Here is a 22,154-nt window from a genome sequence, read left to right on the forward strand (position 1 = left end):
CGTTGGGGACTCAGTCCAGCAGAAGTGGGCGACTATTTCACAGGCCGGGTCCGCGAGCGGCCGCCGCCATGTTGCACGGTGCGGCAGCTGCAGGCTGCAGTGCGGCCACGGACCCGGGAATTCTCCAGGCTGTATCAGCAGTTAGAGCCGGGTGCTCTATGCTCCCGTCCAAACGGAGGATTGGTCGCTGTTTTACGCCATTTCTTCTGTCGTAAACCGTCACTGTTCCCACTCCGGCGTGGGAACATAGCCCCAGAATCGGAGAATCCAGCTCAACTGTCTTTCCCTGGGGAATCCATGTAAGTGGGAATTGCAGTGTGTAAAGCTGTGTAAGTGGGAATTGCAGTGTGTAAAGCTGTGTAAATGGGAATTGCAGTGTGTAAAGCTGTGTAAGTGGGAATTGCAGTGTGTAAAGCTGTGTAAATGGGAATTGCAGTGTGTAAAGCTGTGTAAGTGGGAATTGCAGTGTGTAAAGCTGTGTAAGTGGGAATTGCAGTGTGTAAAGCTGTGTAAGTGGGAATTGCAGTGTGTAAAGCTGTGTAAGTGGGAATTGCAGTGTGTAAAGCTGTGTAAATGGGAATTGCAGTGTGTAAAGCTGTGTAAGTGGGAATTGCAGTGTGTAAAGCTGTGTAAATGGGAATTGCAGTGTGTAAAGCTGTGTAAGTGGGAATTGCAGTGTGTAAAGCGGTGTAAGTGGGAATTGCAGTGTATAAAACTGTGTAAGTGGGAATTGCAGTGTGTAAAGCGGTGTAAGTGGGAATTGCAGTGGGTAAAGCTGTGTAAGTGGGAATTGCAGTGTATAAAACTGTGTAAGTGGGAATTGCAGTGTGTAAAGCGGTGCTATACCAACAAGTTTTTCCTTTCCGGTGCTTTGTTTGGACTTTTTGGACCTGCTTTGCTATTTTTACATTTCAAGGGGATGCCTAATTATTTAAAGATTACCACATCACAAATAACTGTATTGAAATTAATTTGCCATTTTAATCTGCAAGTTTGTTAATGTTATATTTTTCCTCTCGGGACCCTAATTTGGCATCAGCTGAAATGTTGATACTGTACTTCCAATTCCTGAGTCCAATCATTTATGTAAATGAAAATAATAGTGATCCTAGCACCAATCCCTATTGAACACCTCATCCCACCTTTGTACAGTCTGAGTAAATACTATTACCATTAATTATTTTATGCTTATTTTGTTATAATCTTGATGTCATCTACTTCAATATGGATGGAGTTAATGAAACTCTTGAGTTATGTTAAGCTGGTTGCTGTCCTTCCCAGATGTTTCTCTTAAGAATTTAAAATTTGGACTGACCCCAGAGGTAGAATAAATTCCTATCAGCGGCTGACAGATTTAGATTTGCATCATTATTTTCCAAATTCTTTGCAGAAAGCTGAGAGTTTCCATCCATTTAGATGTCAGAATTAGCTCGGTGGTTGCACTTGGTCAGAAGATGGGCTCAGTCGCCTTCCAGAGACTGGGGCACATAAGACCTGAATTTTCCTACTGTCCGGATTAATGTTTATCACTTGACCAACATCACCAGAAACTTTAAAGGTAGTGGAATTCTGGAACATTCTCCCTTCAAAAGCTGCCACGGCCAAGTCAAATGAGAATTTCAAACCTAAAATTGATGGACTTTTGTTAGGCAGGTTAAGTGAGGTAGATGGAGTTAAATTGCTGATTAGCCATGATGTAATTGAATGACAGAACAAGCTTCAGGGACTGAATGACTAGTCTCATTCCACAAGAATAGTAGGAATTTTGTACTACGGAAGGAAGCCGGAGCACCTTCGGAAAAAACCCACGCAGCCACGGGGAGAAAATGCAAACTCCACAGTCAACCAAGGTTGGAATCGAACCCGGGTCCCTGGAGCTGTGAGGCAACAGTGCTGACCACTGTACCGCATGCTTATTCTTATTGCATAGGAAATTTCAAGTGTGCATGTAATATCAACATAGGGCAGCACGGTAGCATAGTGGATAACACTGTTGATTCATTGCGCCAGGGACCCAGGTTCGATTCCCGGCTTGGTTCACTGTCTGTGTGGCGTCTGCACGTTCTCCCCGTGTCTGCCTTGGGTTTCCTCTGGATGCTTCCGGTTTCCTCCCACAAGTCCCGAAAGACTTGCTTGTTCGTTGAATTGGACATTCTGAACTTTCCCTCTATGTACCCGAGCAGGTGCTGGAGTGTGGCGACTGGGGGATTTTCACAGTAACTTCATTGCAGTGTTAATGTAAGCTTATTTGTGACAATAAAGATTATTATTAACAAGAATGACTACACTCCAAAAACAGTTAATTTGCGTGTGGCGTGTTCAAAGATCTTGAAAAACACTGTACACGTGCAACTTCTTTCCATCCTTCCATTGTATTTTCAAATCATCTTCACCTATCTCCACTTTTTATTCACTCCTTGCTAGACCACTCCCTGCTGCTACTGATAACGCCCATGTAACAGTATTCCATAATGTTTTTGTGTCCTGACAATAGTTTATTCTTCTCTCAGTAATTTACCAGTGACCTGCTCTACCAGTGCTGTCTGTAAATTATTTAGAAAGTAAACATGGCGAATTCTCACGCACAGTTTCCTTCCCTCTCCATTTTCCATGGGGAAATTATTGCTCTCTAATCACTGACTCCATAGGATAGCATGTTTTAAATTGTTTTGTGATACATTCATAGAATCCCTACAGTGCAGTGCAGAACTCTGCACCGTCCTTTCGAAAGAGCACTCTACCCAGGACCACTCCCCCGCCCTACCCTGTAACGTAAATTGCATGTCCCAAGACATGAAGAGGCAATTTTAGCATGGCCAATCCACCTAACCTGCACATCTTTGGACTGTGGGAATGAAAATGAATGAAACTGAAAATCGCTTATTGTCACGAGTAAGCTTCAAAGGAGTTACTGTGAAAAGCTTCTAGTCGCCACATTCCGGCGCCTGTTCGGGGAGGCTGGTACGGGAATTGAACCGTGCTGCTGGCCTGCCTTGGTCTGCTTTAAAAGCCAGCGATTTAGCCCAGTGTGCTAAACCAGAGCACCCGGAGGAAACCCACGCAGCCACTGAGCGAATGGGCAAACTCCACACAGTCACCCAAGGTTGGAATTGAACCCGGGTCCCTGGCACTGTGAGGCAGCAGTGCTAACCACTGTGCCGCCACACTTATTCTTATTGCATAAGAAGTTCCAAATCTGCACGTAGTATAAACAAACACAAAATATAAATAAAAACAGTGCATGCCCCATGGCAACACCTCAATCAATCAGTACCCTTTTCCCGTGTAGTATAAGTGGTTGTTCCCTTTTGAAATTTTGAATCCTTGCATCTGACTTGATGAGTGCAAGATGAAAAGCTTTGACAACATGTCTAATTTTTTAGTATTACTCAAATTCCAAGTATCTATATACATAATTAAAAGTCCTGTGCTAAGTCTGTCTTTCTTTTAAAAGGTGTCATACCTAAAGGTGTAGACATAATTATACTTCAAAATGTAATATTAAGTTACCAAATTGACTTTTAAAGGTGAATTAATCAAAAATATTTTTAAAATACCCAAATGAGTAAAAAATAGAATTCCTTTTTTCTTCTTAAAAGTTTTCATTTACAAAGCGCCAAGTACTACCAATTGCCTAATTGCACAAAACTCTCCAAGTGAAGGAAGCTATTGAGCCTGTACCGCTTATCCTTCCACACAAAACTCCCTATGACCAATCTAAGAGACTTGCTATAAATATGCTTGAGGTCAAATCAATGATTCTGCACAAATTAAAACTTGTATCCACTGAATCAAAATGCTGCACTCTGTGGTTTTGAAATCCAACTTCCTCCTTCACTAAGATCATTATAGGCAAATATAAATAATATCAGGAGCCTCCCAGTATTCTTTTCCATAGTCCAGGGGCATTGAAGCTTGTTGAGATGAACTAATTAGCATAGGATCTTTCCTGAATGAATCATTTTTATCACTGACGTAACTCACTGAATCATCAAGGGAATTCTTAAATTATTGCTTAGGCTGAAAACTTTATTGTGTTTCTACTCCTTGAAGTCCCAAAGTGATTTCAAAATCTGTGCAAGAATCCTGGTGAAACCATGAGAACGTATTAATCCGTCAGCAGTGCTAAAAAGTAATGAATGTATTCAACCTTGCTCACTCAGTGCTGTTTAGTAACGTGTGTTGCATTGTGGCCAAAAGACTTCACCTCCTTCGTTCACTCGATTAATTGTAATTTCCAGGGTTGCCTGGTGATTTCTTTAGTTTAATGAAGTCAGATACTGTGGTGTATTGAATGGGGGACATGCAAGAAAACAATGATGAAACTGTCCAGAACTGGGACTTCCCCAATGGAAATAACCTTGATTTCAGTTTAGATAAGGTGGTGGGGGGGGGGGGGGGGCAAGCAAGTGAGAGAGAGAGAGAGAAAAGACTGGGTTGTCATGGAGTGTGGGTACAAAAATAGTTGAGCTAACCTGGTATTCCCCCAATGAGATTGCAGCCGTTCCTGAAAGAGCATAAATGGCTTTTATGTTGCAATATTGTCATGAATCACTTTGAAACTTGAATTTCCCTTCACTGGGGAGAAAAATATGGAGTTCATTTTGAACATGTGTGCAACTGGTTAATTGTTTGTGGTATTGTATCAACGATTGAGAATTACCCCCCCTCCCAGTACTGTGGTGGGGGTGGGTAGATGGTGGTGTATTGAGACAGTTTTCACTCTCATTTGGAGCATTAACTGGTTCTGGGTGTTCTTTCCTCGCAACCTGCTCCTTATGAATATACACACAGAAGGAGGAAGCACAAAATTATATGTGTACATATGATCCTTTTGGTCTTCACAATATCTCAAAAACACTTCAGAGTTATTGAGTTACTTTTGTAACATAGTTCCTGCTCAGTTGGCAAATGCAGCAGTTAGTTTGCATACAACAAAGTTCAACAATAACATTGACGTTAAACGGCCGGCTGTCTGATCATTTGGCGCAGCCTGGTGTGTGATTCTGATGAGCACCATCTCGCAGAGGTCACGGGTTGGCAATAATAATCTCACTCCCATCGATCTGCAATTCCCCTGCTGTTACCCTGACTGGGATCAGGTAAATGAGCACAATCTTGGTCTGTATGGATCAGTAAATTACTGACTTAACCAGTTGAACCATTCGTGAAAGTGTGCCTATTATATAATTTTTATTTGAGGGCAGTTGGAATAGTTCCACCCTCTGGGAATTCCTACTCAATGTTATAATCAATTTATGGAATGTGAGCAAACTGACTGTGCTCATTCATTTTAATTACTCTGAATCTTGGTAGTAGTTCCGTTCATGTCACCCCCATTCCTTGTTTTATTTTCCACATTTTTAATAAAAATAGCAATTGTAAAATCAGGATTCCGCTTCTACACTGTAGCTTGTGAAACTTTTAGATTTGAGTCACTTCCGCCCAGTTATTTCCCCATGTAAGAAGGAACTGTGTTCACAGGAATATTTATAGCCAGTCCCAGCAACACGCTTTGTCTCCCTTCAATTAGAATTAGGCTGTCTAATGGGGAATATAATTTTCACTGAGTGCATCAAACTGTAATTGTGCATGTTGCCACAACATCTCGGCCTCCCTGAAGTCTCTCCACCTGTTTCTAACCTCTCTAACCTGTTCCTGGAAAATTGCTTGCTCGCAAATGTAAAGTAATAGTCAACCTAATGCGAATGAGTAATGATTAATGCAATAGCACCCATACACACACACACGTTTGAAATTACTTTGCAAAGTAGTAATCGGCCAAAATTAAAACTCCCAACTGTCTCATCAACAATATTCAAGTTGTGTTGTGTTTGCAAAAACACATGCTTTATAGACAAATCTCAGCATCTGTCCTCTAAAGAATTAACTGGCTCGGAATAATTGCAGCTGACTTTACTTCCACTTTAACCGGTGATAATCAGCATTTATTGTTTACGTAACATTGTCTGGGCCCTGATTATGTGTGATGTCTACTCTCGCACTGCAAAGTTACTGAATTAGTGACCATCTAACCATTCTAATGAATGTTGTCTTGTGAACAGCATTTCACAGAATTTGCAGTACACAAGGAGGCCATTCGGCCCATCAAGTCTGAACCGGCCCTTGGAAAGAGCATCCTACTTAAGCCCATACCTTCACCCTATCCCCGTAACCCAGTAACCCCACCAAACCTTTTTGTTTTGGACACTTAAGGGCAATTTAGCATGGCCAGTCCACCTAACCTGCACACCTTTGGACTGTGGGAGGAAACCGGAGCACCGGGAGGAAACATACGCAAACATGGGAGAACGTGCAGACACCAGACAGACAGTGACCCAAGCCGGGAATCGGACCTGGGACCCTGGAGCTGTCTCATAGAACAGTACAGCACAGAACAGGCCCTTCGGCCCTCGATGTTGTGCCGAACAATGATCACCCTACTTAAACCCACGTAACCCGTATACCCATAACCCAACAATCCCCCCATTAACCTTACACTACGGGCAATTTAGCATGGCCAATCCACCTAACCCGCACATCTTTGGACTGTGGGAGGAAACCGGAGCACCCGGAGGAAACCCACGCACACACGGGGAGGACGTGCAGACTCCACACAGACAGTGACCCAGCCGGGAATCGAACCTGGGACCCTGGAGCTGTGAAGCATTGATGCTAACCACCATGCTACCGTGAGGCCCCTGTGAAGCAACAGTGCTAATCACTGGCAGAAAGTTAAAAGACAGGACCTCTAGGGTTGTAATCTCGGGATTACTCCCTGTGCCACGTGCCAGTGAGGCTAGAAATAGGAAGATGGAGCAGCTAAACACGTGGATAATCAGCCGGTGTAGGAGGGAGGGTTTCTGTTATCTGGACCACTGGGAGCTCTTCCCAGGCAGGTGAGACCTGTATAAGAAGGATGGGTGGCATCTAAACTGGAGAGGCATAAATATCCTGGCCACGAGGTTTGCTAGTGTCATACGGAAGAGTTTAAACTAATATGGCAGGAGGGAGGGTATCGGAGCAATAGGTCCGAAGGTGAAAGCATCGAGGGAGAACTAGGGAATAGGGCCAGTATGGCTCTGAGGAAGAGCAGACAGGGAGATGTTGCTGAAAACAGCGGGTCTGGTGGCCTGATCTGCATATGTTTTAATGCAAGAAGTATTACGGGTAAGGCAGATGAACATAGAGCTTGGATTAGTACTTGGAACTATGATGTTGTTGCCATTACAGAGACCTGGTTGAGGGAAGGACAGGATTGGCAGCTAAACGTTCCAGGATTTAGATGTTTCAGGCGGGATAGAGGGGGATGTAAAAGGGGTGGCAGAGTTGCGCTACTGGTTAGGGAGAATATCACCGCTGTACTATGGGAGGACACCTCCGAGGGCAGTGAGGCTATATGGGTAGAGATCAGGAATAAGAAGGGTGCAGTCACAATGATGGGTGTTTACTACAGGCCTCCAAACAGCCAGCGGGAGATAGAGGAGCAGATAGATAGACAGATTTTGGAAACGGGTAAAAACAACAGGGTTGTTGTGATGGTAGACTTCAACTTCCCCAATATTGACTGGGACTCACTTAGTGCTAGGGGCTTAGACGGGACAGAGTTTGTAAGGAGCATCCAGGAGAGCGTCTTTAAACAATATGTAGATAGCCCAACTAGGGAAGGGGCTGTATTGGACCTGGTATTGATGAAAGAGCCTGGCCAGGTGGTAGAAGTTTAAGTAGGGGAGCATTTTGGGAATAGTGACCACAATTCAGTAAATTTTAAGGTGCTGGTGGAGAAGGATAAGAGTGGTCCTAGGGTGAATGTGCTAAATTGGGGGAAGGCTAATTATAACAATATTAGGCGGGAACTGAAGAACCTAGATTGGGGGTGGATGTTTGAGGGTAAATCAACATCTGACATGTGAGAGGCTTTCAAATGTCAGTTGAAGGGAATTCAGGACCGGCAGGTTTCTGTGCGGAAGAAGGATAAATATGGCAAATTTCAGGAACCTTGGATAACGAGAGATATTGTAGGCCTCGTCAAAAAGAAAAAGGAGGCATTTGTCAGGGCTAGAAGGCTGGGAACAGACGAAGCCTGTGTGGAATACAAGGAAAGTAGGAAGGAACTTAGGCAAGAAGTCAGGGGGGCTAGAAGAGGTCACGAAAGTCATTGGCAAATAGGGTTAAGGAAAATCCCAAGGCTTTCGACACGTACATAAAAACCAAGAGGGTAGCCAGGAAAAGGGTTGGCCCATTGAAGGATAGGCAAGGGAATCTATGTGTGGAGCCAGAGGAAATAGGGGAGGTACTAAATTAATACTTTGCATCAGTATTCACCAAAGAGAAGGAATTCGTGGATGTTGAGTCTGAAGAAGGGTGTGTAGATAGCCTGGTTTTGTGAAGGGGAGGTCGTGTCTCACTAACTTGATAGGGTTTTTCGAAGAGGTCACAAAGATGATTGATGCAGGTAGGGAAGTGGATGTTTTCTATATGAACTTCAGTCAGGCCTTTGACAAGGTCCCTCATAGTAGACTGGTACAAAAGGTGAAGTCACACGGGATCAGGGATGAGTTGGCAAGATGGCTACAGAACTGGCTAGGTCATCGAAGGCAGAGAGTAGCAATGGAAGGGTGCTTTTCTGATTGGAGGGCTGTGACTAGTGGTGTTCCGCAGGGATCAGTGCCAGGACCTTTGCTGTTCGTAGTATATATAAATGATTTGGAGGAAAATGTAACTGGTCTGTTTAGTAAGTTTGCAGACGACACGGGGCCTCACGGTAGCATGGTGGTTAGCATCAATGCTTCACAGCTCCAGGGTCCCAGGTTCGATTCCCGGCTGGGTCACTGTCTGTGTGGAGTCTGCACGTCCTCCACGTGTGTGCGTGGGTTTCCTCCGGGTGCTCCGGTTTCCTCCCACAGTCCAAAGATGTGCGGGTTAGGTGGATTGGCCATGCTAAATTGCCCGTAGTGTAAGGTTAATGGGGGGATTGTTGGGTTACGGGTATACGGGTTACGTGGGTTAAGTGGGGTGAGCATTGCTCAGCACAACATCGAGGGCCGAAGGGCCTGTTCTGTGCTGTACTGTTCTATGTTCTATGTTCTATAAAGGTTGGTGGAATTGCGGATAGCGATGAGGACTGTCAGAGGATACAGCAGGATTTAGATCGTTTGGAAACTTGGGCGGAGAGATGGCAGATGGAGTTTAATCCGGACAAATGTGAGGTAATGCATTTTGGAAGGTCTAATGCAGGTAGGGAATATACAGTGAATGTTAGAACCCTCAAGAGTATTGAAAGTCAGATCTAGGTGTACAGGTCCACAGGTCACTGAAAGGGCAACACAGGTGGAGAAGGTAGTCAAGAAGGCATACGTCATGTTTGCCTTCCTTGGCTGGGGCAAGGCACTGAGTATAAAAATTAGCAAACCATGTTGCAACTGTATGAAACCTTAGTTAGGTCACACTTGGAGTATAGTGTTCAATTCTGGTCGCCACACTACCGGAAGGGTGTGGAGGCTTTAGAGAGGGTGCAGAAGAGATTTACCAGGATGTTGCCTGGTATGGAGGGCATTAGCTATGAGGAGCGGTTGATTAAACCCGGTTTGTTCTCACTGGAACGATGGAGGTTGAGGGGCGACCTGATAGAGGTCTACCAAATTATGAGGGGCATAGACAGAGTGGATAGTCAGAGGCTTTTTCCCAGGGTAGAGGGGTCAATTACTAGGGGGCATCGGTTTAAGGTGTGAGGGGCAAGGTTTAGAGGAGGTGTACGAGGCAAGTTTTTTGCACAGAGGGTAGTGGGTGCCTGGAACTCGCTGCCGGAGGAGGTGGTGGAAGCAGGGACGATAGTGACATTTAAGGGGCATCTTGACAAATACATGAATAGGATGGGAAAAGAAGGATATGGACTCAGGAAGTGTTGAAGATTTTAGTTTAGATGGGCAGCATGGTCGCCACAGGCCATATAACCCCTGCATTTTGTTGATAAAAATAGTCCCAAGCAATCTCAAAGTTCATGTTGTGTTTCGTGAGATTTAAAAGAAGCTGCAGATACCAGAAATCTGAAATTAAAAATAGAAAATCTGAAACTGTGCACTAATTTAGTCACTAATTCTAATGAGAAGAGACACGTTTTTGACGTTTTGATGGAAGGTCGTTGACCTGAAACATTAATTTACAGGATGTGGATGTCGCTGACTAGGCCAGCATTTATTGCCATTCCCTAGTTACCCTTCAGAAGGTGATGGTGAGCTGTCTTCTTGAACCGTTGCAGTCCCTGAGGTGTAGGTGCACCCTCTGTGCTGTTAGGGAGGGAATTCCAGAGTTTGGCCCCAGCGATAGAGAAGGAATGGCGATATATTTCCAAGTCGAGGTAGTGAGTGGCTTAGAGGGGAACCTCCAGGTGGTGGGATTCCCAGGTATCTGCTGCTCTTGTCCTTCTAGGTGGTAGTGGTCCTGGGTTTGGAAGGTGCTTTCTAAGGAACCTTGGCGAGTTATTGCAATGCATATTGTAGATGGTATACATGGCTGACACTGTTCGTCGGTGGTGGAGGGTTTGAATGTTTGTGGAAGGGGGAGCAATCAAGTGGGCTCCTTTGTGCTGGATGGTGTTGAGCTTCTTGAGTGTTGTTGGAGCTGCACTCATCCAGGCAGGTGGAGAATATTCCATTATACTCCTGACTTGTGCCTAGTAGATGGTGAACAGGCTTTGGGGGGGTCAGGAGGTGAGTTACTCGCTGTAGGATTCCTAGCTTTTGACCTGCCCTGGTACCCGCTGTATTAATATAGCTAGCTCAGTTCAGTTTCTGGTCAATGGTCACCCAAACGTTGTTGATTGTGTGGGAGTCAATGATGATAATGCGATTGAATGTCAAGGGATGATGGCTAGATCCTCTCTTGTAGGAGGTGGTCATTGCCTGACACTTGTGTACCACAGATGTAACTTCCCACTTGTCAGCTAAGCCTGGATATTGTCCAGCTCTTGCTGCATTTGGACATGACTCCTCAGATAATGAAGCAGTCCATAAATGGTGCTGAACATTGTGCAGCCCTCCGCAAACATCCCCACTTTTGACCTTATGATGGGAGTAGCTGAAGATGGTTGGGCCCAGGCCACTACCCTGAGGAACTCCCGCAGTAATGTCCTCGAGCTGAGATGATTGAGCTCCAACCACCACAACCATCTTCCTTTGTGCCGGGTATGACTCCAACCAGTGGAGAGTTCCCCATGAATCCCATTGACTCCAGTTTTGCTCGAGCCATACTCGGTCAAATGCTGCCTTGCTGTCAAGAGCAGTCACTCTAGCCTCACCTCTGGCATTTAGCCCTTTTCTCCATGTTCGAACCAGGGCTGTAATGAGGTCAGGAGCTGAGTGACCCTGGCAGAACCCAAATTGTGCATCCGTGAGCGGGTTATTGCTGAGTAAGTGCCGCTTGCCAGCACTGTTGATGACTCCTTCCATCACTTTGCTGATGATGGAGAGTAGACTGATAGGGTGATAATTGGCTGGGCTGGATTTGCCCTGTTTCTTGTGTACAGGACACACCAAGGCAATTTACTACATTGCCGGGTAGGTGCCAGTGTTGTGGCTGTACTGGAACGGCTTGGCCAGGGGCTAGTGTGAGAAGGTGAGGGTATAGTTCAAACCAGTGAGTTAGAGCAACAGTAGTTGAGTGTGGTTAGATACCTATTGATCTATTCTGTATTCATAAGGGACAAGTGTCGAAACCAGTTTAGTAGTGTAAACAAAATCATAGCTTGTTGTTTAAGTAAAAGCTATACTGTGGTCTGAATAACATAGAAACATAGAAAATACAGCACGCAACAGGCCCTTCAGCCCACGATGATGTGCTGAACTTTTGTCCTAGATTAAGAACAAATTAATCTACACCCCATCATTCTACCGTAATCCATGTACCTATCCAGTATTTTTTGTTTATATTGTTATTGGAGTTTTGGTTGTGTAACTCTTTGGTCATTGTTTTGAGTTAGACACCAAAAATATAAAGAACCTGTCTTTTCCCTGTGCAGCTGCTGATTAACCTGCTGTCTGTTACCTGCACTTTCTGTTTTGTTTCAGACATTGTGTTTTTTTTTTCACAATCATGTTGATAGTGCTTAGGGTGGAAAGTACCAGCAATAATAAACATCCTAATCCACATTCATAACATTGTGGGTACTCTTTCTGATATCCTGTCATTTATAAGAGGTAGAATACAACCAATTTTGGAATGAAATTCCTTACCACTATGCTGAATTATTGTGGTGAATATCCAGTGATTGCAGTAAATTTGTAATATATTTGTTTATTCCATGGATCCCTGCTGTTAACCTCCTAATGCGTTGAATATTTTTCAGGCATCCACTCGCTACGTTTTTCCACCTGTTTTTCCGTGTAAGTGCCATCATTACTTACCTCTTCTGTGACTGGTTCAGCAGAAGCTTTGTTGCCTGTTTTGTGATGATACTCCTCCTCCTGTCCTTTGACTTCTGGTCAGTAAAGGTAAGAACTGTGAACCTGCTAATTTTGGACTACTGCTTACATGCGAGGTCAGATGTGATCTGCAACTGCAGTAGTTTTTAGTGTTTTATTTTTAAAGTCCTATGTTACTAGCCACATACAGAGGCGAAACGTTAGGTACTGTGTAGCACAGGCAGTAAAGTTCCTTGCTTCGATTTTTCTGTGCCGTTTCTGTCAGATAGGTTTTAGGTCTAAAGAATTGAAGACCAGCTCTGGGCATTGTCTTTTGGGAGCTTATCCCTTGAGGGTAGAGGAATATGGAGAAGAACTGTGGCTCCTGTTGTACTCTAATATGGTCATCACAGTTTTCTGATTAATGTTACCATATCTTGTCAAAGTGCTGGGCTCAGACTGAAAATCGGCATGTAGCTCTCCAGCTGCACAGACCAGTTTTCTCTCCAGATATTGAGCCTCTTCACAGAAAAGGGTGTGGTTTATTTTTTTTCATAGAATTTACAGTGCAGAAGGAAGCCATTCGGCCCATCGAGTCTGCACCGGCTCTTGGAAAGAGCACCCTACCCAAGGTCAACACCTCCACCCTATCCCCATAACCCAGCAACCCCACCCAACACTAAGGGCAATTTTGGACACTAAGGGCAATTTATCATGGCCAATCCACCTAACCTGCACATCTTTGGACTCTGGGAGGAAACCGGAGCACCCGGAGGAAACCCACGCAGACACGGGGAGAACGTGCAGACTCCGCACAGACAGTGACCCAAGCCGGAATCGAACCTGGGACCCTGGAGCTGTGAAGCAATTGTGCTATCCACAATGCTACCGTGCTGCCCATATGTCATCACTCTTTCAGGGCGAGGACTGATAGAGCCGGTTCATCAGAGAAAGTATCTCCCACATTCCCCAACCCCCAGTGCCTACCCCCATAACTGCAAGTTCCCCCACTCACTGGCCACACTGTCTCTCTCCCCCCCCTCCGCCCACCACCACCACCACACAAAGACGGAACCCCCCCTCCCCCCCTCTCCTCCCCGGGGACTATACTTACCTCTTGTGGCCCTGGAGGGAATCCCCTCGGCTGAATCACGTTTTTCCAAACTTGTTGTAGGAATGAATATTCAGTGAGGAGGAGGGGGGAAGCATGTCTTATTAATAATATTAAAACGTAGTTACATGTATTACAAAGAGGTTCTGCCCTTTGCCGGGGTTAGAAATGGGAAAACATAGGGCTGAATTCTCCGCACCTCGACGCAAAAACGTGTTCGGCGATTCTTCAATTCTCCGCTCGCCGAAAATCCGCCACGCCGATTATCCACCGCCTCAGGCTCTTGCTTGATGCACACCCCGCGATGCTCTGTCCCCGACCGACCAAATTCCCAACGGCGTGGACCTCTCATGGTCCCACCATCCAGGATCCTCGCGTGGCGGCTGTGGAATCAGTCCGGGGCTGCCACAGCCAGGGCATGACTGATCGGTGGGCAGGGAGGGCTTCATTTGGGGCTGGGGGCGGCAATGTGTGCGGGCGGTCCGGGGTGTGGAAACAACCGATGCGGGGCACTATTTTGCCGGTCCAGGTTCCGGGCTGAGTCCGCCGTGTAGAAAGGTGCGGCCACTGGAGGCCGCCGCCTACGCATGTGCGGGTTCTGACCCGGAAGTGCTGGTGGTTGTATTGGCAGCTAGAGCTGCAAGTTCAATGACGGCTGCCTGCTAGCCCCCAGCAAAACGGGGAATCTGTGGCCAATTTTCCTGCTGTAAAAGACTACAGGTTTCCCGACGGCGTGGGGACTTAGTCCCAAAAACGGAAAATCCAGCCCGTGATTTCTGGAATCGTGTTTCTCAATTCTCTTTGGATTTTGCACCCACCCTGCTCTCTCAGGGTGAATGTCGGCTAAAAGTCGCCCCCAGAGTGTTCCTTTTATTGTGTAACTTCCCCATAGTTTTGCTGCCAATGACATACCTAATAATACTCCAGCTTTTGTTTCCCTATTGTTGCTGCAAAATTTGCTTTCCATTGTCCAAACATGAGTTAGAATATTCAACCTCTCTTATTATTTCAAGCAGAAAGTACCAGAAGTAGCAACGCAATTCCGGGAACAATTCCTGGACTCGGTGCCCAGGCGCCACACCCAAAACAGTGTAAATATGGAGGAAAACATTGACCTTGTGCTTTATTAACATGGCTGTGTTTGTGTCGACATGTTTCAGTTGTGGTGAGAGGTTTGCCGGTACTTGGCCATTTACCAGATCATGTTTCCTTCCTTGATAGGATTATATTTTTTGAGGGATGTAAAACGGAGAAGTTATTCTTCATATAACAAGTTCGCCACCTATTGGCCAAGCAGTGAATTACACTGCTCAGTGTAATTTGGACTCTGCACCCAAAAACAATTTTACAATCTCATTAATCGCTTGAATAGGCAGACAAATGGGATGTAAAATTCTTCTTTAATAAATAATGCCTTTAATTTCCTTCAATACCCTGTTAAAAAATCCATATTTTCAGAAAACACATATTTCAAAACTGTGTTCCAATAATTTTGTTGGAGACCTATTCATTGGGGAGAAAATGGACATAGCTCCATAAATATTTCCTGTGGGCAACACAAGGGAATTGAAATAAATGTATGATAACAGGTGGGAATTATTGCCAATTCACAAAATCTTACCAGTATTTTGAATCTGTCAAGACGTGTGGATTACTCCATGTAATTAAAATTTCTTGTATCTATCCTAAAAGAAATATACAAAATCCTCTGTTGCACCTTGTCACATTCATCAAGAGTATTGAAGGACCTCACATACTTTGAAGTGCAGTGACTTTTTTTAATGCATTCATGGGCTTTGCTGCCCAGGCCAGCATTTATTACCATCTCTAATTACCCTTGAGGAGGTGATGGTGAGCTGTCTTCTTGAACTGTTGCAGTCACTGGGGTGTAGGTACGCCTGCAGTGCTTTAGGGAGGGAGTTCCAGGATTTCCAGGTTGGGGGAGGGGGGGGGGGGGGGGGGGGGGACACCTTCCAGCTGGTGGGGTTCCCATGTGTCTGCTGTCTTTATTCTTTGAGATACTAGCAGTCCTGGATTTAAAAGGTACAGTCACAAGAGCCATGGCCAGTTCCTGCAGTGCATCTTGTAGGTGGTACACATTACTGATGCTGTGCATTGGTGGTGGGGGGGACTAAATGTTTGTGAATGGGATACCAATCAAGCTAGGATGGTGTTGAGCTTGTGTGTTGTTGGAGCTGCATTCATCCAGGCAAGTGGAGAGAATTCCACCTGACTTGTGGATGGTGGGCAGGCTTTGCTGAGTCAGGAGGTGAGTTACTCACCACAGGATTCCTAGGCCTCTGACCTGCTCTTGTAGCCATAGTATTTCTTTGGCTACTGGTTGGAGAGCTGATGATTCAGTGGCATTGTTGAAAAATTAGATCCAGGCATTTCAACATTGAAACTAGGAAACATGTCTACATAAATGATGGTAGAAGTTTGGAATATTTTTCTGTAAATGGCAATCGGTTATTAATTTTAAACCTAAAAGGAATATTGAACAAAGGTGGGTATCCTGGAATGGTGGAACAAGCTATAGGGATAAATGGCCTCCAAATTCCTATGTTCTAAATTCAACTAATTTGTAATTTCAAAAATAAGGAAGAACTATGGGTGGCGTGGTCTGGCTGTGCCAGCAGCCGGAATTGTGGTGGGCAGGGGTATTGTACTTCGCAGGAAGAAAAAAAAAAATTGATTTCCCAACAGTTGGATAACTGAATTTTGTTCTCCCGACTTTCAGAATGGGCTAAAGGCAGGTCAAGTTTCCAAACTAACAACGTCGGGAAGCTCATCTCAAGCATGACCATTAAAAGGAATTAAGTTCCCCCTCCAAATAAAGGTCGCCACGAGCGAGAATTTAGAACGTTCAGTTTTATGACTGTATATAAGTGGTGTGCACATGGTGAGCTTAACCTCTTCCATCACTTTGAGGTCAGTATATGCTGATTTTGCCTGTCTCGGGACCTCCTATAACTTCACTCTTATTGAGCGCTGGAAGCAAAAGCTGTGCTAAGACTGGAAACGGGAGGCAGGTGGAGAGGCGGGGGAAAGAGTGTCCGGGAAAGGGGCAGGGAAAGAGTGTTTTAAAGGGTGGGGGTAAACTCAGAGTACCATTGATAGGACGTAACATTTACAGTCGGGGGGCAGTTGGATGTTATAATGTGGCAGATTCAGGGTGAGAGTTTAGTAGGTGAAGGTCTCACGGGTTGGGTCACAGAGAGGGACTAGACAAGCTCGGATAGCAGGAGGGAGCAGGGTCAGGGTGGGCTTTCGGATGGTAATGGATGGTGGTTCTGAGGGAAGAAAAGGCATGTGGAGATGGATTGTGATAGGTTCCCGCATAAAGCGGGGAGAGTCAAGGGTGACAGAGGTGTTATCGGCCAGGGTTTAGAGAACCCCAAAGTGTATCATGGAGTTCACCTGACCCACAACTTTTCATAGGTTGTGGTATGGGGAGCACATGGTCCACTCTACAGGTGTGGTACAGCAGAAATGGAAAAGTATTTTTTAAAGCAATACAATGTTTATTCTATGAACTCCGGTTAACCTTTTTAAAAGATACAGTGAACATCTTAGCAACCATTAATTCAAATACAACCCCGAAAGACTACAACACTAAGTAATCCTTAAGCTGTCCTTTTAACATCCAACTTTTAAAAACTTTTAACACAGAAGCACATCAGGTTTAAATTCACTACGGCGAACAGTTATCAGTTTTGAATCACCAAAGGATCGATTTACAGTTTTTAGATTACAGAGAGAGAGATTCATACACCTTCTGGTTGTGACTGCAGCTATCCAGCTCTGAAGACGAAACTAAAACACACCACTCGCACCATTTTTCAAATCAAACCTTGACCACACAGTTAATCCATCAATGAGATCTCTAAAGGGGGAGAAGGGTCTTTTAGGGTGGATGAATTTTAAGGTCAGCATAAGTTGCAAACTAAAGAAACACTAATAATAATGGAGAAGTTTGTGTATTATCTCCATTGTGTTCTCTTCTCTGGCCCACATGACAACAGGTTTATTCCTGACTCATTGGCCTCATAAATTGGAGATACTAGCAATTCTGGAGCTGCCATTCATTCTGTGCCATTTGCCATTGGCTGCAGTCAGAGGCAGGGATGGGAGGTAAATGCCTCCAAGAGGCATCATAGCTGAAGGACAGCAGCCAACTCAGAACTCCAAACCTCCATCCTGCCAGGTGAATGGCCATGGCTGACAAAGACTGGTGGTTGCAACGGCATTGGTTTCTCTACAATTTTGAGGGCGGTAAGTGGGATAGTGCCAGAGGAAGCTTCTTGCATATAGCTCTCCTCGCCTAGTCAAAGAGAAATATCTCCATTCGCAGTCATGTATGTACTGGAGAAAAATCCATCTCTGGTCCTCCAAGATGTCCTTCGCCTGGAAGGGTTAGGGTGAGGTTGCCATGTCTAGACAGAGGTCAAGCAGAGGACTTGCACTGGCCTGCTGACTTTGCGATAGAGGGAAACCTATATGTAAAGGAAATGCTCACTAAATGTTAGTGTTGTATCTATTAAACCTCAGATACTTTCGACCAGTTCACTTACTCAACCTTTACCGAGGTACCTTTAATAACAAGGAGAACAAACCACAAACACAAGTTCAAATTCAACAATATTTATTTAACACAATTAACCCACAGAGATGGCTTGATAGGCAATGGATTTGATCATTGTGTTCCTCTGGTCTGTCTTTATGAAGGTGGTTCTCGCTGGCGGTTCTTCCTTGTCTTGTTTGTTCTGGTCTTCTCTGACCGTATCTGGTCTGATCAAGGTTACCTCCCACGCCGAGAGTTCGCTCCCGGTGTGCCTTGGGTGCCTGTTTTTATTCCCCTCCTTTTGTGCCCCTTTGCCATTTCCTCTGGCTCTCTGCCATTGATGCATCGGAAGGGGGAGTCTCAGCACCCAATGATCCAGTTGATGATCCGTTTGACAGGACACTAGAGCCCGCCCTAGGTATCCCATCTCTGGTGGTGTGGGCTGCATATAACCTGTTCCCATGTAAGGTAACAGCAGAAATTTTGGGTGACAGAAAGTCTGGGTTACTGACAATCGACCTGTGCATGTCAATCTCCTGATGGGCGATTGACGGGGCAGGTCCAAACATGTTCTGGCAGCTTGACTGTTGGTTGTGTATTCAAATTTGGCCAGTTTGAATTCACATTGAGCTGTGTGCTGGAGTGGCCGTGGCTTGTTTTAAAGTGCCCAATTCTTTAATTTAAAATGGCCAATTCTAGTCAAGTCTAAAAGCTAGGCCTTAGAAGGTCACCACATTAGTGTGTCCACTGAGGTGCTGCTTATGCAGGTTGCAGGCAACCATGGGTTTGTAATGGCTCGCATCCACATGAGGAGGAGGGCCCATCGCAGGTTGGCACAGGGCCAGGAGGAGCAAAGGCCTGAGTCACAAGTGGCAGCAAGGCCTCTAGAAGGTCAGAATGCTGGTAAACGGGATCCACTGCAAGGCGAGCAGTGGTCCAAACATTGGTGCATTGTCGGTGAAGCTCAAGTCTAGTGAAGAGCAAAAGGCAATGCCTGAGACGCCCTTGTATATCCTGGAATGTCACATCTGCCAGCTTCTCCAGTGCAAGATCCAGTTGTGAGGACTTTCGATGAGTAATTCAGAGGCCCTGGCCTGCAATGAGTGACTTTCTGGATGCCCTTTAAATATGGCGCCGGGACTTTGGACCCCACGAGATAACAACAGGGTTGGCTACCTCCTCCCTGCCCCATCACAAGAGTTGTGAGCTTCTCGCAGATGCATAACGAACGAGCTGAACAGCGGAAGATGGTACATGTTCAGCCGTTCCGCCGCCTAGCGGGAATCACGCTGATGCCCCGCACCAGACTTGGATACCAGAGTGGAAGATTCTGCCAGCTTTCTTGCTGTCAGTGCAGTTTCTGGAGTCTATAAAGATGTAAGGGGTGATATAAGGGAAAAGTGCAGCTGAGTCCACAAAAGATCAGCCATGAATGGCGGAGCAGGCTCGAGGGGCCAGGTGGCCTACTCCTGCTCCTAGTACTTATGTTCTTAATCTCTCCCTGTTGCACCCGGCGCACCTCCCACTATTCCCAGACAATAGTGGGAGAGCCCCTTAATGGGGTTCTCGCCAGGCACCAAATGATGTGCAATGCTCCTGACCTACGGCACTGGTTCACACCCAGGAAAGATATTTTAACACAATTCAACAGGTTTTAGCCGAAGTCTCCCAGCTCCCGGGATTCTCCGGCCCAGTTGGTGCAGTGTGAAGTCAGCAGGAATCGCTACTGGTGTCCGTCAACAGAGGCCAGACGTGATCACCACGCTGAGGGGAGCTCAGAGGCCATTAGAGTCCCTGGGTGTCACTGCCCCCTAGCACTTGGCACTACCAAGGTGCAAAATGGCACTGCGAGGGGACATGGCCAAGAAAAAGGGGAGGGATAAAGGGAAGGTAGGAAGCCTGAAGGGAAGGCGGGGGCCTTTGACGACCCAATAATGGGGTGTTGGTCATTAGGGAGAGGGTCTTCGCCCTTGTGCTTGGGGGCGGGGGTAGGCTGGAGATCGGGTGCCTTTTAAAAATGACACCCTAGGGCAGCACGGTGGCACAGTGGTTAGCATTGCTGCCTACGGCGCTGAGGACCTGGGTTCGAATCCCGGCCCTGGGTCACTGTCCGTGTGGAGTTTGCACATTCTCCCCCGTGTCTGCGTGGGTTTCACCCCCACAACCCAAAGATGTGCAGGGTAGGCGGATTGGCCACGCTAAATTGCCCCTTAATTGGAAAAAAATAATTGGGTACTCTAAATTTATAAAAAAAAAATTTTAAAAATGACATCCTGACCTCTGAGGAGCCGGTGTGACCAGTTTCTTTAGGACCTGCATCTTTCCTGATGGGAAATTCCCCAAGCTCGTTAGGGACCTTCAAGCGGCTATTGGATAGGTACATGGATTAGGGTAGAATAATGGAGTGTAGATTAATTTCTTCTTAAGGGCAGCACGGTAGCATTGTGGATAGCACAATTGCTTCACAGCTCCAGGGTCCTAAGTTCGATTCCGGCTTGGGTCACTGTCTGTGTGGAGTCTGCACATCCTCCCCGTGTGTGTGTGGGTTTCCTCCGGGTACTCTGGTTTCCTCCCACAGTCCAAAGATGTGCAGGTTGGGTGGATTGGTCATGATAAATTGCCCTTAGTGTCCAAAATTCTATGATTAACCTAGGACAAAAGTTTGGCACAACATCGTGGGCCGAAGAGCCTGTTCTGTGCTGTATTTCTCTATCTCTATCTCTATCTATCTATCTCCAAACTGTGTGGGTGGATTGCGATGGAAATTGCACCGAAAACAGCTGCCAGGATTCGTACCGGTGTTCCTTCCCAAAATGAGCTTTTGGCGGAATTCTCCAATTGGGACCCTAAGAGGGCGGTTTAAAGGGTGTTTCTCGGAGCTGCAGGTGGCCCCGCTGTTTGTCGGGGATTGGTGAGGATCACCCCATCGAGGCCGAACTTCGACTCATTTCCTGCACTAACGTGCTCAGTTTGCCAGTACAGGAAGAAATCGGGGCGCCATTTTTAAATGGCACCTCAATCTCCCAACCTCAGACCGAGCCTCCCGGGACTAACTACTCGAATGTGCAAATCTGGATCCCGCTGGGTTGGGCGTGACGGGGCCGGTAGATCGTACCCTAAGTGTTGATGCTGGAACTGAATTGTGTATAGTTTACATTCCTGTTGGGGGCGCTCTTTGTAGAGCAATTCTAATGCTAATAGCCAGCACTCTGCTGGCGTGAATTCCGAGTAGTTCCCAGCCCAGCGGGCATTCTAACCACGCGCCAAAGAGCCTGTCAGCTGGAGCTGTTTTTTTTTATTTAGAGTACCCAATCATTTTTTTTCCAATTAAGGGGCAATTTAGCGTGTTCAATTCACCTACCCTGCACATCTTTGGGTTGTGGGGGCGAAACACGGGACGAATGTGCAAACTCCACACGGCCAGTGACCCAGAGCCGAGATTGAAGCTGGGACCTCGGTGCCGTGAGGTAGCAGGGCTAACCCACTGTGCCACCGTGCTGCCCTCTGGAGCTGTTGTTAAGCACTCCACTTAACACACACTCACTGCAGCCACCAAGCTGGCTCCGAGAAGACCTGCTCTCCCCGAGGTCAAGGGCTCGAGGTGAATCCACAGGTCCATGTTACTGAGGAGCAGAGGGACTTCCACAGCGTGGGCCGCAGACCCAAGCCTGCCCTCCTGTATACTGCCTGGGATGTGGTGGCAGAGGCAGACTGTGTGAGCCGGAGGGATGGAGGCCACTGGTGAGGCCTCTGCCCTGAGAGGGGCAGAGAACCAGGGAGGATTCCAAAGGCGCAGTGCAGGTGCTCTCTGGGTGGGATGAGCTCTGATAATCCCCTGCTTTCTCTGCAAAGGGGCAGAGCTTCTGAGGAGTGCCAACACCTGGTGAGCTCCTGATTGACCTTGGCCTTTGATGATATACTTTGGGTATGAGGGTGTTCAGAGGGGCGAACTGGGTGGGCTCCCAGATGACCAATGAATGGCCTACTGAGCATTTAAAGGACACATAGAAATATACATAGAAAATAGAAGCAAGAGGAGGCCAATTGGCCTTTCGAGCCTGCTCCGCCATTTATTATGATC

General features: G+C 46.2%; 1 protein-coding gene across 3 annotated transcripts in view; it reads left to right on the forward strand.

Annotated features, from left to right (window-relative positions):
• The window catches only part of LOC119978739 (Golgi apparatus membrane protein TVP23 homolog A-like), a 64,372-nt gene that overhangs the window by 12,776 nt on the left and 29,442 nt on the right, over window positions 1–22,154 (forward strand). For all 3 annotated transcript variants that reach the window (XM_038820576.1, XM_038820577.1, XM_038820575.1), the window contains exon 3: window positions 12,344–12,488. In XM_038820576.1, coding sequence (XP_038676504.1) covers window positions 12,344–12,488 — 145 coding nt within the window. The remainder of the gene's footprint in view (window positions 1–12,343; window positions 12,489–22,154) is intronic.

Source organism: Scyliorhinus canicula, chromosome 15 (genome assembly GCF_902713615.1).
Source record: "Scyliorhinus canicula chromosome 15, sScyCan1.1, whole genome shotgun sequence".
In the NCBI taxonomy this organism is placed as follows: Eukaryota; Metazoa; Chordata; class Chondrichthyes; order Carcharhiniformes; family Scyliorhinidae; genus Scyliorhinus; species Scyliorhinus canicula.